The sequence below is a fragment of the Glossina fuscipes genome, unplaced genomic scaffold, assembly GCF_014805625.2.
Source record: "Glossina fuscipes isolate IAEA_lab_2018 unplaced genomic scaffold, Yale_Gfus_2 1, whole genome shotgun sequence".
In the NCBI taxonomy this organism is placed as follows: Eukaryota; Metazoa; Arthropoda; class Insecta; order Diptera; family Glossinidae; genus Glossina; species Glossina fuscipes.
The window spans coordinates 44,743,866-44,763,451 of NW_023998415.1; the positions used below are offsets into that span (position 1 = coordinate 44,743,866).

The 19,586-nt window shown below is 31.9% G+C and overlaps 1 protein-coding gene across 1 annotated transcript; it reads right to left on the bottom strand.

Annotated features, from left to right (window-relative positions):
* Positions 1 to 2,368: 2,368 nt before the first annotated feature.
* LOC119632281 (histone-lysine N-methyltransferase 2D) lies at positions 2,369 to 16,124 on the bottom strand. Its single transcript, XM_038025106.1, has 3 exons — positions 16,023 to 16,124; positions 9,614 to 10,188; positions 2,369 to 4,513 (listed from the first exon to the last, which is right to left on the bottom strand). The coding sequence occupies exons 1-3, from the start codon at positions 16,057 to 16,059 to the stop codon at positions 2,414 to 2,416; spliced, it is 2,712 nt and encodes a 903-aa protein (XP_037881034.1). The 5' UTR covers positions 16,060 to 16,124; the 3' UTR covers positions 2,369 to 2,413.
* Positions 16,125 to 19,586: the final 3,462 nt, after the last annotated feature.

Here is a 19,586-nt window from a genome sequence, read left to right on the forward strand (position 1 = left end):
TAAAGGTAAACCAATAATTATTTTTTTTATAAAAATTCGAACAAAGCGATTGTGCGTCTGGAATTTTTAATTACTAAAAAATAATTCAAAACATTTTTACACGTAATTTAGTGTTAACAAGAACATGATTTGACCTTAGCGAAAATAGGTAAAGAGGTTTGATTGAGCATCTTTGATCTCGAATAGCGCACAAACTAATTGGCTTGAGGGGGCAGATCATCAGTCCTGATTAGTCTATTGAACTGGTAACATTTTTAATGTTTGCGTAAATCTTTTCATCCCTTTAAAGATCCTATTATCTATCTACATCTACAATAGAATTCTCGAAATCTTTAGGTAACTAAGTGATTCACGTGGCTTTTCGATGTGCATAAAAGAGCAAAGATTTTATTATTTACATTGTTCTGGAGCACACGAAAGCAGTAATAGCCTGAAGTTACAATGAGCAGTGGTGTTGGCAACAAATCAAAAAGGTTGTCAACCCAGCTGGATAAGTTCTTAAGCAGGGATAAATGTGTGTTTAATTATTATTGATTTATCAAATAGGAATAGGGATACGAACGCCTCCCTAATGAAAAGAGTTAGTTCACCAGCAATAGATTTTCCTTGCAGGCAGAATCATGTCACATTGCTTGGCGTTAAGAGGCTCGTTTCAAAGCTGTTATCATTCCCCGGTTGCGTGAATTGTCCGCTAAAAATATCTGGCAACTATCAGCTATAGGCGACGGAAAACCATCTTCATTGCTAGTCCCGTACAAACTTGACTTCAAAGACTCGGTCCATTCGCATGCAGTCTTCCTTAAGATGCAATAATCGCTGTTACGAGTCTGTCTCCTTTCGATGAAAAGCAAAAGCTGTTCGTTGGACATATGGCAATTGTCAGCCGTGAGATCAATCCAGACCGTGGACATGTTAAAGAGTATTTTATGTGCGTGACACAAAGACATTAAAAACACGTACATTTTAAGAACAATGAATGTAAAAAATAAAAAAAATAAAAATAAAAAAATATATATATATATATATACACATAAATATATATATATGTATATAAATATATATACATAAATATATATATATATAAATAAATATATATATATAGAGAATAAACTTTTTCGGATCGCTTTAAACAGACACATATAATAGGTTAACATTGCCCGTCTATCAACTTGATGCAACATGATTCAATTCCATAGAAGAAGCCATTATCGATATAGAAGAGGAAAGTGATTTTCGGCTTGAATCATATCTATTTGTGACTACGACTAGATTGTTATTGTTATAATGAGAAAACTGTTGAATAAGTTATGGTAATTATATCTGATATTTCGTCTCGGGATGAATATATATATATATATATATTGTATGTATATATTATATATGATGAGAAAATAGATCTAAGATCCATTATAATAAGAAACGATGTACGAATATACGATATTTGAAATCATATTTTTACACGATTTGGCAGAAATTTAATAAAAAGTACAAAGTAAAACTTTTATTAAAATTTTTTGTTGATTTTCTATATATATCTTTTCCTTTTTTTTTTGTTTTCATATACTTTGGAAAAAGAATTTTTTTTTTTCATCGCCTAACGCAATTACGACCGGAAACAAGTGAAGGAGGAGAAAGAATAAAAGAAATAGGTGGCTGATGGTCGCAACGTAGTGGTTGTGTGTGCTAAACTTTGATATTTGAACCCGCGAACTCTCTATTGGTAGTCGCGATTCTCACCTACTCGGCTACTCATGATATACGAAAGAAATAAATGAGGATTAGGTCTCGCATTAGTTAAAAATTCTCACTCAAGAGAATTCTGACCGCGATTTACCGGTTATTTGAGTGCAAGCAAGTTTAGGTAAATTAATTTTTCTCTGAATAAACTTAGGTGCCAGGGTCGTAAATTTAATAAACAATAAAAAACATCAAGAAGACGGAATGGTTCGGTGAGTTGTATGAAGCTAAGCAAGCACGGCTTCAATCCAAGCGTGTTATAGATTATCGGCCTGATATTCGCCGTAGCTCTTAACAAATGTTCCAGTACCATTTTTTCTTTTTTTTTTTTAACATATCGTGATAAATTTTATTTTCTTTTTAACTTTTCGCATATTTAACGTACATAGATGTAAAATTCTAGATATTAAAAAAACTAAATTATTTTCGTTGATTTATATATAATTTTTTTTGTTCTTTTTTGTTTTTTTTTCGTTTACTTTTTTGGTCGAGAGAAGGAATTCGTTTGGCAAATGTATAAAAAATAAAACTAATTAAAGAGAAAAAAGATACAATTAATTTAATACGTATAGAAAGAAATATATAATAAATTTTTATTAGTTAACGTGTTTGTTGTTGTTTTTGTTGTTGTATATCGTGCGGCATTTAATACTTTATTTAAATTAGTTACAAACATTTATTTACTATTTTTCTCGTCTTTTTTTACGGCTTCCGTTTTCATCCGTTCATTCTTTTCTTCGCTGGCGTTTGCTCCTAAGATTTTAGTTTCGTTTTCATCGCGGGGCCGACGTTTTTGATCACCGGTTGCGGCCGCTAATGGTTTTAAATAGGTTACGGTGGCACTTTGCGGCTCAGACGGTGAGGAGATAATTTTTACCGATGGTTCGGAGGCCCGTCCAATAAATGAACGTGTAGCGAACTGTTGCTGCTGCTGCTGCTGTTGTTGTTGTTGTTGCTGTTGTTGCGGATGATGTTGACGTTGTGGACGTGCTTGATGATGTTGCTGGAGTTGGGCGAAACGCATTAATTGCTCATAGTTGACCGGTAAAGCGGGCGGCGGTTGATTACGGAATTCTGGATGATCCTTCACATATTGCTCGTAAGGTACGGGTATGGGTACAGGCACTGCCGTTACGGGATAACCAGCATCTACTAAAGCCTGAAATTCGGCTTGCGTTAAAGGTTTGCCGCCAGGTTGTGGTAGATGCAATTGCTTCAAGTCCTCTATAGTTTTCGGTTTGTTGCCGTTAGCAATAGGTCGCGAAGCTGTAACAATACCGGTACCTTGCGACACGTATATACTGGACTGTGATGGTGAAGTTCCGGGCAAAGTATACTGACGATAATCGGTAGGCGGTTGTTGGGCATATTTAGTAGATGCTGCTGCGGTAGGTTGTACGGTAGGCGCGGGAGATGGTAGTTGGCCAGATCTATGCGGATCAGGTGGGCTGGGATAGAATTGCGGGTGTCCAGTTAAGGCAGCTGCATTTGGTTTTTCAATTTCATAAAAAATTGGCTGAGCATATTTAGTACCTATTGGATAGTTTAAGTCATTCTTTAAGGGCTTGTTGGGAAGAGGTGTCGTAATAAGTTTAGTGCCATATTTAGAGCGATGTGGCTTTGGCCGTCCGGCTGGTGTGGGCGTTGGCTCTTGATAGAAGAATTGCGAGACATGTATTGGTGGCTGCCTTGTAGAATGTGTTTGCAGTTGTGGCTGCTGTACTGGTGGCTGAGCATGTTGTTGTTGTGGTGGATAAACTACTGGCCCTAATTTCTTAGCATCGATTATCTCTTGAGGCACTTGTACGGGATAGTTACCAAATTGATACAGAGAAGGTAGAAAAGGTTGATTATCGTGCGGCCCTAAAGTAGTGATATAAGATTTTCCCGCCGCTACATGAGGTCGTATTAAACGTGGTTTCGGTAGAGGAGCAACTGGTACAGCTGTAACGGGATGCCGATGATTGACCACAGCGGATGGTTCATTCGTATTATCTACAATTTGCACTGGAGCAACATGTGGCTTATTATTGGCCAACAATTTTTCAATTTCATTTTCCAGCGACGATTTCGCCAACGGATGATTGGGCAGGGTTTTATAACTAATTTGTGGCTGATAGTAAGCGATCTGTGGAGGCAATTGCGGCGCGGCTTCCGGCTCAGGTATATGTTTTGTTGGCCCATTACCTTGTGAAGACGGCAAGGGCAGGTACTTGGGTCCTGTGATTTTATTATGCTGCGGTATATATTGCAAGTATTCAGGATGTTGACTGATATCAGGCTCGCCATCGATTCTTTGCCGATAGCCGCCTAAGCCTTGAACTTTTTGTGATGCAGATGCAGCCGCTGCCGCGGCTTCTTGCCTTCTATACTGATCTTCTTGTAAAGCACGAGCTTTTAGTTCCGCTTCAAGAATTTTCAAAAATTGCTCTTCTGGTATAATTTGTATGGATTGCTCTTGCGGTTGTTGCTGTTGTTGTTGTTGTTGTTGTTGTTGGTGTTGGTGTTGTTGATGATGTTGCTGTAAGTGTTCTGGCGCCAAATGATAGGGCAATTGCGGTTGATATAAATGTGAACGGGCATGAGTGAGTATCGGTTGTTCAACGGCAACAGCATAGCGTTGTTCGGCTTCTTCAACTTGACCGGCAGCTGCTTGATGTATTTGGGCTCTTGCTGCTGTAGCGCTTAATTTCTTGCTTTGTCCAGCTAAGGATTTACTTTGCAATAGTTTAGGCTGACGACTGGCCAAGTCTTGAAGATAGGCAAAATGCTGTATCTGTTCAAAAAGAAGTTATTTAAGTTCGTTTTTCATTTCTCTCCTTTTTTTTTTTATTTAATAAACACAATAAGTGCTGTTTCTATAACATCATCAATGACCTCCATAGACATACAATAGCACAGACAATTATGTGTAATAGTCATGTATGTACGAAAAGAAAAAAAAAAAAATCACAAAACAGACACACAAAACTATAGAATTAAGCTAACTTGAAAGATTAACTGCACCCTCAACACCTTTGGCGCGGTTGCAACAACACTAATTTGTGAGAATCTCATGACATCTTAAAGTAATATGCCGCAATAGTTACATTATTTTCTAAGAAAAAAAAAAAAAAAAAAAAAAAAAAACGTTTCTTTTTTTTTTCATTTTAAATGAGTTAAATTTTCATTATTGTATAACAAAAATAACAACAACAATACCGATAATAGCAACAACAACGACAGCAGCAATAGTAAAAAGCTGCTGGCAGCTGCTTTTTGTTTTTGGTATGGAAAAAACGAAGCATTACAATGGTGTTCAATTGAGTTACGACAAACTTGTAAAACTCGTCAAGGAATGAATGACTGACTGACTATACGGGGTATGCAAAATCTTTAATTCTCACTATTGTCATCATCATATGCTGGAAAAAGCAAAAGATCGAAAAAAGCTAAAAAAATGAAAAAATAAAACAAAAAAAAAAAAAAACAGAAGGAAACTCAACAAAGACCCTTTAGTTGACGAATGCTTGAGGGCAAAGACCGTAAAAATTGGGTAACGACTAAGGCAAGAAAACTTTCTTCCCACACATTTTTTTTTTTTTTTTTTTTTTGATTGTTTACCTAGTATGATGTTGAAAGCGAAAACTATGCTTCGCAATTATTTAAACATTAAATAATAAATTTTCCTTGTTTTTTGTTTGAGGTTTAAATTTTTTCAACCGAAGCTATTTTTTTTCTTTTTGTTGTTGTTGTTTTTTTTTTTTTTTTTTTTTTTTTAGAAAAATTATTGTTAATATTTTTTAAATTGAATTATATGTTAATTGTTTGTTATTTTTTGGTTTCTTTGTTTTATTGTTATTATCATTTTCTTTCAAATTTACACATAATTAACTTTAATCACTTGTAATTTTATTTATTTTAGATACTTTGTTTTTTTTTCCATAATTTTTATTAAAAAATAAAAAAAGAGTTTTTCTCTCTTTAACAAAAGAGTTTTTTTTCTATTCTTTTAATATATATACATATATACTTCTCAAGATAAAGCATTTCAAACTTACATTAAATACACCCTCTATTCAATAATGTACTAGCCGTTTCCCCCATGTGTACTTATATAATATATATGAAAATACAAAGAGTTGCGAAAAAAAAAAACAAAACAAAAAAAAATTGCGTTTTACAATAAATTTGAATTTTTCAAATTTTTGTAAACACTATAATGTACCACGTCATTAACATCATTGAATACCCTACACCATCTTATACTTATTCATATCGCAACTTTTTAACTTAAGGCATTATATGGGCAATGAACGTAAAAGTAGTCCGAATTGAAGCATTTTTATTAATGTTCGTCCTTGGACTAGAACACTTCAGTGTACCAAATACACACACACACACACACAATACAAGAAAACAAGACAGACAGACAGACAGACAGACAGACAGACAGACAGGCAAGCTTAGTTTAAATCAGAATCAGGTGAGTCTATCTCAAGTCTTTCCATGTGGTGCATACATCCGCATAAACTTAATATACCCTAAGGTAAGGTATAATGAAAGTCAATTTAGAAAAATTTCTTCATAAATCCTTGGTTATGATATATAAGAGAAATGAAAGACTTAAGTCACAAACTTGGTAAGCAATCCATAAGAATATTTTAGATATTGGATCTAAAACCAAAATAATGCAATTTATTGAGATATGCATAAGAGATGTAATACATGGATACCAACTTCCTAAAAATTGTGTGGTTAAAGATGGGTAGAGGGCGGGCGGGCGGCATAAGTTTTCAACGATCCATTGAGATTCAAAAGCATTTAACATTATGTGTCATTATGAACATTCTTCCAGGCAAGTCCATGCACATATTAAAAATGTTATGATTGTTGTGTGTTGTTTTATACAAACAACAACAACAACAAATTTTGAAAATTTATTTTGAATATTTTTCAAATTACAAGAAAAGTTTCATTTCATTTATCCTTTTTTTTCGCATATTTTTTTGTATTTAGTGAATGAAAAGCAAAAAAAAAAAAAAAGAAGAAAACTCAGCATTCGTTCCTGAGGTACGTGGCTTCAGCGTTAACTATTTGTGAATATATCTTGGTTTGTGGTGGATATATGTACACTCTCGCGTAAGAAAATAATCGTTTTTTTTTTTTTTGGGAACCATTCCAAGAGCAGTTTAGTTTTACCGCTTGTGCACTTGATTTCTTTTCTTTCTTTCCTTCTTTCTCGTTAAGATTGCGAATGTATAGAAGGTTAGAGTTAAATCTACTCAATAGCTGTTGTGTAACCAAAATTCGACCAATGAGTTAATCAAATCATCCTGAGATTTTTAACAATTATAAGCGCGTTTGTAAACAAATCACGCCTTTTGATTTCAATGCCTGGTGGGAGTAAGAATTCGAGCAATAGAAGAACGAATTGACGGACATTCTCATCCTAATCTATCTATTTCATGTCTTCATATTTCTGCATTAAGTAATATATTAAAAAAAAAAAAAAAGATATGAAAAAAAGCAAATAAATGCACATTGTACACCATACACCAGTTCGCTTAATATAGTTATTTATATGACGACTTAGGAGGAGTGGTCGAAAAAATGGTTCAATTCAAATCGTCTTTAAGAGCGATCGTCCTTGAGCCATCACCAAATGCCATCAAAATCATCTCCGAAATTACAAGCAAAAAAAAAGGATAAAAGACAGACAGACAGACGGGCAGATGGACAGACGGGCAGATGGACAGACAAGTTTAAATCGATTCAGAGAGTGATTCCGAAGCGATCGACATGCTAGAAGATGGGTCTATCTTAAGTTATTCTGGATGTCGGCACAAACTTATGACCTCTGGACCACAAACGTAAGTCAGTTATTTATTTATTTTAACTCATTTCATATGTCGAAATATAATATATATAAAGTTTGTGGCCGAGTGAGTCGGCAAAATGTCGCGGGCATGTAAGTTCAAATCTCAATTGCGATAGAGTTTTCAATAAAACCGTTAGATAGCACCTTAGGTGCTAGTAGCTCCTTAAGATTTTAATCTTGGGATTTACTTCTCGATCTAAATTAATAATAATGAAATCTATTACTTTTGTAAGAGTTAAGTCATTTATTATTTCGCATGAAATTTATAAATTTCGTTAGGATTTCATAAAAAAAAAGTTTTTTTTTTTTTTTTTTTTTTTTTTTCTTTTAAATCGTACAGTGCGTTACCTCAATTCATTCAAGCATTAAATTATATGTCAAATTATTTGAGATATTTTCACAATTCCCACAAAATCCATATATAGTCAAGGCCGTCATCCTATCCGTAATCTAAAATTTGTTATGATTATCTCTTAATATAAAACATAACAACAAATGTTATAAGATAAAAATAAATATAAATGAAAATCATTATAAATTTACGATTCACTGCACTGCACAGCACAGCACAGCACTGCACTGCTTTGCTTTACGTTATGGTTATTGTCAGCTAACATTTAAAAGAAAAAAAAAAAAAAAAAAAAAAAAAAAAAACAAACAAAAATTAAACGAAATAAATAAAAAACTTAATAATTTATTTGTCATAACACGAATATTAGCAAATTAAACCATATTTGGCGATTGCGTAACATCGTTGCCTCTAATGCTAAATGAAAATTTCAAATTTTCTAGAAAACTTTTAACTAAACAAAAACAACAAAAATAGTAATAGCAATAATAATAATAATAATAATAATAATAATAATAATAATGATAATAACAACAAGATTTTCTTATTTTTGTTGTTTTGATTGTGATTACAAATTACAACAATAATAACAAATGTTTTTGTAATAGCTAACTAGCTAACAATTATAAAACTATTCCTATTTACACATGCATACACGTACATATATATATATATATATGTATATATATATATATATATATATATATATATACGTACATATGTATATATATGTTTAAAGAATACATTCATATACATATACGTATATGTATTAGATATGTAGGTATTTATGCTTAGTTACAAGGAGAGTGTTATGCGAGAGTATGGATGGTTAGAAGAGGAAGAGTTATAGAGTGTTTTGGAAAAACAAGTCACGACACAAAACCAAGCTTTATGATAAAAATTGCTTGTATCATGTATTGTATGATATTAAAGCACAATAATAATACATAAACAAGAAAACCAACAAAAACAATAAAATAATAACAACAACAATAACAGTAACAACATCACAACATCAATAGTATAACAGCAATAACAGCAACAAAGAATAAACAATAAACATTTTTTATTTTTTTTTTTTAACATCAAATTGTTGTTGTTGTATATTCCTCTATCTGTACCTTTGGCATCCACAAAATACAATCAATGAATGAATGCTGGTATCAATAAATTATGCGCCTCCATAAGCGAAAAGATATCTTCCGCCAGCAATAACATACGCAGCTAAAACGCTGATGGGAAAATCGTTTAAAGCAAAATTTATTATAATAAATAACTAACGCCAGTAGTTGGTTTTGCTTCTTCGCTTTTCGGCTTTTCAGCTTTTCAGCTTTTCAGCTTTTCGGCTTTTTCGCTTTTCTCGTTTATCGATTTTTTTCCCTTGTTTTCTATTTTGTTTTTAGTCTTCTTTTTAACTGTTTAATTGACTCATTAACCTTTTTAGTATGCCACTAAGCATGTATTGACAGTCCTGACATGACAGTGTTTATTGCATAGACATTTGATTGAATTTTTTTCATCCGTCTTTGCTTTTGTTTGTCTGCTACTGCTGCTTATGATCATGATGATGATGATGATGATGATGATGATGATGATGCTGCTGCTGTTGCTGTTGCTGTTTTTGTTGTTACATTATAATTAATGTTAAAAGTGATTTTTGCACTCACCTCTTGACTTTGTTCCAGTAGCTGTGTACTGTGCGGTCGTATAGTGGCCGGATAATTTCTCAATTGTGCCGCAACTGTAGCTGCTGCCTGAGCTTGTTGTTGCTGAGTATGTTGTTGTTGTTGTTGTTGTTGTTGTTGCTGCTGTTGCTGCTGCTGTTGTTGCTGGTGATGCTGGGGCTGGTGCTGTTGCTGATTTTGTGCATGTTCATCCGCTTGTGGTCGTATCAAAAATTGTCTTGGATTTGCCGCGTACACCGTCTCTTGTCCATTCTCGGGATCATCAGCATTGGTATCATCTGCACCGTTACCGCTACTATCTGAACGACGATGATTTGCATAGACGGGTGCAATTTTAGTGTCTTTTGTTTGTCTTTTATCTTTGGTGGCATCATTTATGGAATCTTTTGCAACAATTTCGGCCTCAGCTGCTGCTGCTGCTACTGCTACTACTACTGGCGATGATGATGCCGCGGTAGCACCAGCTTCTCTATCACTAGTTGTGTCATCGGTAATTTGTTTTGTGGCTGTTAGTTTATTAGATTCATTCAATTCAGTGGCATATACATTTAAAATGCCTGCAATTGAAACCGAAACAAAAAAAGCACAAAGTAAAAGAAGAAGAAGAAGATGAAGAAAAAGAAATAAAAAAAAACGAAAAAAAAAAACAAAATAAATAAATAAAATAATGAAATTACATGGAAATTACAGTTAATTTAAAAAAAAAAAAACAAAAAAAAAAAAAAAAAAAGAGATTGTTTCCATTAATTATATAAAAACAATTAGATGAGACTATCCGTTGCTCAATAAAAGAATTGTAAATAACTTAAGATATATATTTTCCTTTATTGGGTATATTAGATGAGTGTAGTTTCAAAAAGTAATCGAATAAATTTTTATTAATTTTTTTCATTTTTGAAACTCAAAATCAATTTCAGGCTGATGATTAAAAGCAAGTCGAATTTACGAATTCTTAAGAAAAATGCTTTATGCAAATAAATTGCAGTCGGCGTAGGCTTGACTGTTGAATAACTTTGACTGCTTCGCCCAATAGATTTTGTTCTCACATATATATAAAGATTTACTTCTCATCATCAATAAGCTTTATATGAGTAGAAGTGTGCGAAATATATGCCCATTCGCGACAAATTTACAAAAGTGATATTAAAGCATTCTTATGTGCGTGTGTGTATGTACCATCTTTTATCAGAAAATAGTAAAACTTAGACTTTGTTATCAAATAAACGCTTAGTACATCGTACACCACTAGTGGCCTAAGACTCTTTTAAGTTTTTACGGATCGACTTTCGATAGATCCAACTTTTATCATACCGATTCAAGTTTATCTGTCCATCTGTCCATCTGTCCATCTGTCCATCATGTATTCTTGTGTTCAACCTATAGGTCGCAATTTTTATAATATTTTTATGAAATTTGATACACGGATGTGTTTTGATCCAATTAAAGAAAGCTATTGGCAATGGTTCGGAATCGGCCAGTTTTTCGACCACTTACCATATAAAATCTTATTTTGAAAAGTTCTCTTTTATGAATAATTTTAATGGTGGGCCATTGGCCGTTGAAATGCCTTTACTTGTATGTTTCTGTCACAAATTTACCATCCGTTTTGCCAGTAGTATCCATCTCTCCGTCAACAACGTCATTTTAACTGGGATACGTTGCCGAAAGGCTGTCTTTCTCTCAAGACTATCACTAGGCATTTTTAAGTGAGACATTAGCTATTATACTTTCATTATATTATTATTATTATTATTCATTATATTATGATATTATCATTCGTTACTTTAATAGTAAAATTTACAAATGGATTGAGAAATGAAATGAATGATCGGATCCGAACCAAGCAATCATCCTGGGGCTAAAACATGTCATATTGAACGGAAATATGCATTAAGCGGACAGGCGGACAGGCGGACAGACAAGAATGAAACAATTCAGAAATTGAGCCTAATCTGGTTTACTTTCTTGAATGTTGCCCCGATTAATGTAATACAATTTTAATACTTATGGTGTAGAATATAAAAGCGAGAAGAGCTTTTAAGAAATTTTTTACGAAAAATTTTCTCCTTTAGAACATGTCTTACAGAAAATGTAATAAAACAAAAAAAAAACCAAACATTTATTTACTTTTAATATTTCAAAAAATTTCACCCCACCCATGTAACAAAAAATATTACGTAACAATTATTACTATGGAATTTTGACGGGACAGCATTAATTAACGGAGATGACGGAGATTTTGAAATCTTAGCTTAATTGATAAGTTCGTAGACAGAAAAAAAAAAAGAAAAAGATAAACTTCACAGAAGGACAGATATGTTCTTTTAATATAATTTTCGCATTTTCGTGGCACATAAATTATAGCAAATAAATGTACAAACATTTTAACGCATATTCTACGGGCGATGCTATAGCATTTGTGTACTAAAATGGAAAAAACTAACCCAATATTGTAGTTTATCATAATTAAATTGTTTTTTTCAATACCTTTATAACGTGCAAAAACAAGCTTCAAAACCTCTACAAAATTGATAGGCAACTAAACATGTTCGCCTATTCGTCTGTCCATCTGTCTGTTTGCGCAACATTGTAGTGTTTGTGGTAAATTTTCTTTCGTTAGCGAAAATGAAGATATCGCCTACAAGTTTGCAAAAGAATTTGAAATAACTTAGACTTTTCCAAGGACCTACAAAGCGTACTACGAATAAATAGCAAAAATCATCCGCACCCACTCCATATTATAGAGCATGAAAATTTAGTTCTTCTATTGTTTTTGGTGTTTTTTAGGATACTGGTAGTGGGTACAAAAGATTCAATTACGATCAAATATAAAATTTTCTTACTTGTTTTTATTCCATTTTTTTTATAGTATCTAGTCCAACTTTTTTTTTAGCCAAAAATTGAGCCTTTTCCATTTAAAGACTCGCCAATCACGGAAAAACGAGTATTTCTAAAAACCCTTACCGGGAATTTTTAAAAAAAAAGAATTTTTTTTTTTTTTTTTTTTTTTGAATCAGTTACACTGCTTACCGCAAGGTCTGTGCGAATGGCGTTGGCATTGTCATTTTTTTAATGTACTAAGTTTTTCTTTTCAATATTTAAATATATGTCTGATAATCTTCCCGGATGTTATTTTAAGCCGCTCTATAATGATATAGAGCTAATGCAGCTAAAATACTTTATGCTGCAAGCGGCCTTCCATCCATTCGTTTTATGTTATATATTAAATTGTTGCAATGTTCGATGGTCAAGCAGGTTTTCTTATTACAAAAATTTCCCAATTAAAGGGTAAATTATACGCGAAAAGCAAATTCATTCAAGCAGTTACTACTGCATGTTTTTGAGACGCTTAGACTCATTGGCTTCTACGTAACGCTTGCATAAAGCTTAAGAAGCACATTTTTCCAATTGCAATAAACTGCTCTATGGGCTTTGATTTTGTTTAATTCATCAATAAAAGCACGAAAACGACTTCTTAAGGTAGGATACTTGTGTTTATTGAATGGATTACAAGCACTTTTTTTCTTTTTTTTATTATTATTTTTTTTTTTCATAAATTTATTTATAAGCAATTCATATAATTCCTTTTAGATGACTGACTCGCGCTATACCCTACACAGCTTGTGGGGCAAGATAGTAATAAGTTTGTGTGGATATACGCAATACCCCAAAGGACTTGAGAGAGACGCACCTTTCATTATGCCGATCGAATCAAAATTGACCTCGTCTGTCCGTCCGTCCGCTTTTTTTTTTTTTTGTGTTCAACCTACAGTCCACAAATTTTCGAAATGTGCTGTTGCTAACGGTTTGGACCGAACACTCAACACCCAAAGGGACTTGAGAGAGACGCACCTTTCATTATGCCGATCGATTCCAAGTTAAGCTTGTCTGTCCGTCCGTCCGCTTTTTTTTTTTTTTTTGTTTTCAACCTACAGTCCACAAATTTTCGAAATATACTGTTGACAACGGTTTGAACCGAACACTTCCCATATAACAGCTTATTTTGAAAGGTCGTCATATCGTGTAACTGTAGGCTGATGTAGGGTATTTAATGGCAGACCGTGACTTATTGTGGTATTTTACTGACATTAACTATGACATGGCATAAAATAATAATTTGTAGCAAACTGGAAAAAAACCTTGATTTTCAAATCCAAAAAATTTAATTATCATCTTAAACCATATCATGCACAACAAGCACATAAATGTTGTATAAATTTAATCTACAAGTCTATCTGTTAAAACAAAGATTTAATTGATATAGAAATTGATATAGAAACCTATATAAAATTATAGAAAATTTTTTCACATAGGATTGATATTACGATCTGAATAAAGTAAAGGAAAGAATTATTTCCCTATAAACATTGTTAACTACGGATACAAGTTTATTAATAACTTTAAGATACATATTTGATTATAATTAACTATACTTTTATAGTTTTTTATTTATATATATTTATTAAATAGTTTAGTAAAATCTCTTAGGGTTTTTGCGTTAGTTAATCTTTAGATTTTTGTTGAATCGAGAATCAAAGGAAGTCCGCAATTAATATAATTATAATAGAAATTAACTCTAATACTTGGTTTATGTAACATTTTCCTCTCTCTCTTTCTCTCTCTCTCACTCTCTCTCTCTCTCTTTCTCTGTTTTGCACTTTGATTATTCAGTAACTGTTAGTAGTTAATTTTATAACGTTTTAAAGACTATATCTGTTGGTATTTTACGCCAAAGATGTTTTGCGTTATAAAATGCAAAGAAAAAAAACAACAAATTAACTTTGAAATAAAATAAGACTTAGACTATATATATTATTTACATCAGATAAAATCGTTTGTATAACATTTTTTTATTTATAGCATTTTTAATGGTATTATAGTCGAATAGGATTGTTTTATCTTTGTCATTGAGTCCATCTCAGATGTTTATGGCTCAAAGATCAACAACTCTTAATACTAAATTCAATTCATTATATTATACCATATTTGTTGTAAGTAGTAGTGAAGAGTAAATATTTTGCAAGCATATAACACAAGTTATAACTTTAAGAGTTCGCAGACAGACAGACAGACAAGCAGGTGTTATTAACTTATGAAATTAAACATCTAAACAGATTATATCTAATTCACTGCAATTATAATCTAATAATAATCATAATAACAACGAGTAGATACTCTCTACGCGATCCTTGCATATTATTCATATAATGACTTTTCAAAGTACGATGTTATATGGGAAGTGATCGATTCAGCAGCATTTCAATAACGTTCGTCCTTGGTCCGAAACATTGTATTTGATCAGAATAACTCGACAATTTTCAGCCGATAAGTTGAACATAAGAAAAGAAGAGAGACGGATGGACAGACAAGCTTAATTTTAAATCGATCGGCATAATAAAATGTGGGTCTATCTCAAGTCTTTTTGGGTGGTGCGCGACATCCACACAAACATATAATACACTCTTGTCCTACCGATGGTGTAGGCTATAATAATAATGGTAATAACAATGATAATAATGATATTAATAATAATAATAATAATAATAATAATAATAATGATGATGATAATAGTAATAGTAATAATGACAATAATGATTATAGTCATAATAATAATAACCTCAGGCCGCACAAACGAGAGGAATTCTTTACTTATTTCCCGTCCCTTCCTGTTTGAAACTAATGTAGTTCTTAGGAATTTGACTCTAGATTAGCGACTACGAAGCCTATATAGTTTGACCTAAAGGCATCCTAAGAATATTTAATCTCTAAATATCTTATCTATGAAGCATTCACTCTAACGCAAAGATGGTTTTCTTTCACTTTTCTTTCAAACAGAAAATGTCGTTAACATTTTTTCGTGACACATGTTATGAACCCATGTCTTGTAATCGCGTTCGATGCAAAGAAACGTCTTTCATATTTGCAGAGACCATATTACGAAGAAACGTGAAAAGATATTTGTATTTTTTATAGCCGCATGCAAAAATCGTATTCTCGAAGGATAAATGGAACCAAAAAAAAAAAAAAACAACACAGAGAGAGCGAGAGAGAGGATAAAAACTGAAAAATATTAATAGTCTCCTATAAGTTCAGAAATCATATTAATGTGTATAGCGTTTAACAGCAAAGATTTAAACGAATACTTTTAGGTGATGCATTTCCCGATACTTCTTAGACACATTGCCGACTCTCTTAGAGCAGATCTCATCGCAAGGTTAGTTCGATGCAACAAATAGTGCAGAACCATTGTAATCCTTTCTTATTAATTTTCTCTCATTTAAAATTAATTCAAATTTTTCTTGATATAATAACATATCTTAAGGCATTCTTATCGCATTGAGTTTTTGCATTTTTTTTTCTATCATTTTAATCAATATAGTATGTAACTTACCAACGATATAACAATACGCGATTAAAGTTTTCCACATTTTTTTCAAAAATATTTTTATTTTCTTTCTTCCGTTTTTCAAAAATATTAAGAATTGTTATTTATTTATTTAGTTTTCTTAATGAGTTTTTTTTTTTTTTTTTTTTTTATGAAGACTAGTTTTAAAAATAATGTCAATAGTTTTTCATTTTCTTTTTTCTGTTTTTTTTTTTGTTTTTTTTTGTTTATAGTTTCGATTTTTATTTTATATGAAAAAAATCGTACTTTTATTCCTGGCAAAGTACGATTTGAATAAAAGTTAAAAAAAAAAAAACAAAAAAAATTAAAAACAAAAATAAAACGGAAATATGTTAAAAAAAAATTTTTTTTTTCTTGTTATAAGAAAAAGAAAGCAAAAGAAAAAAAAAACAATAAATATACACCGAACAAGTTGTTGTTTTTAGGAGACCGCTTTTTGTTAAGACAAAAGTAACAACAAAAAAAGAGAGAGAAAAACAAACACCAATAAGTTGTATGTTGCACGACGTATGAACAACGTTTCCAAGTTATTGTTTGGCGACACTGGCATTTATAAAAGTTTTACCGACAGCAGCTCAACTAATCCGCAGCTTATGCTGCTTGAATATGTTTGTGTGCAAAGCATATATATATATATATATATATATGTATGCATGTTTTGAGTTGGTTTATGTATATCTATATATGTATATATGTATGTATATATTTACGTGTGTATGCATCTTTTGAAATCGGTTTATCTCATTGTCTCCTGTTAGCGAGTTTTTAACATTATGTAGAGTAAGTAGTAATGTTAGAGTGCGCTGCTGTTGATTATTATTAGTTAGAGTTATTGTTGCGTGTGTCTGTATGTATGTATGTATGTCTGTGTGTGTGCCTGTGAGCTGCTGCTATTGGTTTTGTTACTGTTGACAGGCAAACTTACATTAACAATAACATCACTTATTATATATACGATACACGTATATATATATATATATATATATATATATATATATGCATTGTTCGTTCGTCGAAACGTTAAATTTTCAAAATGTTTTTTCAAATTTTACAACCACTAACAGCACAATATAACTAGATGTTGGAGTTATAGCAAATTGGTTAATGCCTTTGCAACGTCTAGATAAGTAATTTATGAGAAATCCGAGCAAGAGTCGTTAGACTTTATTTTATTTTTTTTCGGGCGATATGGAAATTCAGAATTGACTAAACAATCTCACGGTAGTTAAAATTTTTGGAAAAAAAACGTCTGAAAAATGCATTTCATTTAATGTCAGTTATTTTAGTTAAAACCACGCCCATTAATGCAATCTAATTTAAATGATATATATCTACATAAACATATGAGAATAGTACTGCGACGACAAAGATCGATTTTGAAGTTGCGTGTGTGTTTGTATGTGCTTGTGTGCATATATGTTTTCGCAAGTCTTCTAAGAAACTCGGCTCTTGGATGGTGGGTATCCAAGATTCTCGAAATTTTCTTCTTTGCTTTTACTTATCGGTTTTTTTTTTTTCTCTCTCTCACTACTTTTAAGGCTATATTTTTTAGTATTGTTTTTTTCTTTTTTTTTTTTGTAAATTTTTTTGTAAATTTTTTGTTTTCATTTCTGTTTTTGTTTTCTTTTTTACTTTTTTATATATTACTCATGCTTGAATTAGGTTTAGAGGTGTTTTTCCTGCACATAACGATAACAATACGGTGAACGAAAAAAAACAAAAAATTGCTCTCATTAAACAACTCAAACAATTGATTTATAAGCACCATCAACATAAAATGCTGCAAACATTTGCATGTTTGACTGACGTTTAGAGAAAGGCCCTCCTCTCTGATTCAAATGACTGACTGACTGACTGACTATTACTTAAGTTTCGTGCTCTGTATATATATATATATATATATTTTTTTTTTTTTTTTTCGTTTAGGGTCTTTAGCTGCTGATAACCGTCTGCATTAGCGGGAAATCATGACATTTCAAATAGCTATTAAGCGAAATGTTTGCTGCATTTAATTTTGTGCTTTTCATGTTGTACTTTAATATTTAAAGGCCAATATCAATTTAATAATAATAATAGCGATTTTTTGATTTTCATTTAATATACGATACTTACGGCCCATGCATACAATCGATAGTTGATTTTGTTTTATTTCCTTTCCATTTTCGAGATTATTTGATTTTTTTTTTTTTTTTTTTTTTGTAGGAAATATTTCAAATTAAAAGTTAATTTGATCGTTTTTGGCGCTCTTTTGCGGTTTTCGATTTTAATGATTTTATGAAACAATTTTCTCGTCATAATATAGAACTTTACTTAAAGTTTTTTATTAATACCTTAAGATATTTTATTACGTTATCGTTTATTACTTTATTATATATAATAGTTTTTACAATCACACCTGAAGTCAAAAAATATGAAAACATTTTCATTATATTACGTATTATAGAACGCTCTTCATGTTTAACAGATGCTAATTGAATCAAAAATGGACGTGACCGACCGTCATATATTGTAAATTTATTTATAATAAGAGCACCATTCACTGAAATTCATTTACAATGAGAGGAGGAAGCAATGGACAAGAAGTTGAAACCTTCTTTATAATAAGAGCACCCCTTACCAGAATTCATTTTCATTGAGTTTTGTTTTTCCCTCGAGTTATGTTTTGATAAGTTAGGCAGAATCGCGCGGTAGTGGTTGCCCTTATCGAATATGTTCAGTTTATATGATGACGATCTACTAAAAATAGTCTAGGATTATATTATATAGCGGCTTATGTCAAGTTTCGCGGTTTGGATGAGTCGTGGAGTAAAGAAAAGGTCAACCCATCCTTCTGTTTGACAATAGTTCAAGTCAAGTTTTATTGTACATGTTATCGCGGTTGTTCGTAATAGTAAACTAGTCACAGGAATACTTAGTTGCCTAGAACGACGTGTAGTCGAAAATTTCGATTCATTATCAAATAACTTTGGCCGTAATTTCTACACCTCTGGCAGCTCTACATCTCATTGGTAGGGAAATATTATCAGGTAAAGTATTATGCAAGAAATCAAATTATTTAATACTGGGAGGGCTTAGAATATACCGTATCGTAAGTGATAACTTCTTCTGATATGATTTACGAACACAGCCTAGGTCTGTAGTATGCCATAAAAAAATCGAAATGGATTAAGTAGGAAAAAATTAATATATCAGATTCGTTCCGTCGTTTACAATACTTACTACGGTCGGGTCGGTCAGTATATATCACTTAATTGATATATACATATAGGTATATATGTGTATAAAGATGCATTTATGTATATATATTATATCACATATGATACATACACATGTATATATGTAATTATATATACATATATATATGTATTCTGGATTATAGCAAAATTACGGACCGATTCAGGTTTGATCATGTGCTTTTCCATCTGTCTATCAATGAGGCTATCTGCCGTCTTTTATGGGGACGTCCAGATACCTTTATTTGATAGCTAGAGATGAAGTTTGGAAATACGTGCACTGTGTGTTTTGCTCACATGAGCCAGTGCAAAAGTG

Excerpts from the sequence above, each read along its gene's own strand:
- LOC119632281 (XM_038025106.1), bottom strand. The coding sequence starts at position 16,059 with ATGTGGAAAACTTTAATCGCGTATTGTTATATCGTTG. Across the intron at positions 10,189-16,022 it reads CGCGTATTGTTATATCGTTG|GCATTTTAAATGTATATGCC; the intron begins GTAAGTTACATA and ends TTTCAATTGCAG. Across the intron at positions 4,514-9,613 it reads TACTGGAACAAAGTCAAGAG|ATACAGCATTTTGCCTATCT; the intron begins GTGAGTGCAAAA and ends CTTTTTGAACAG.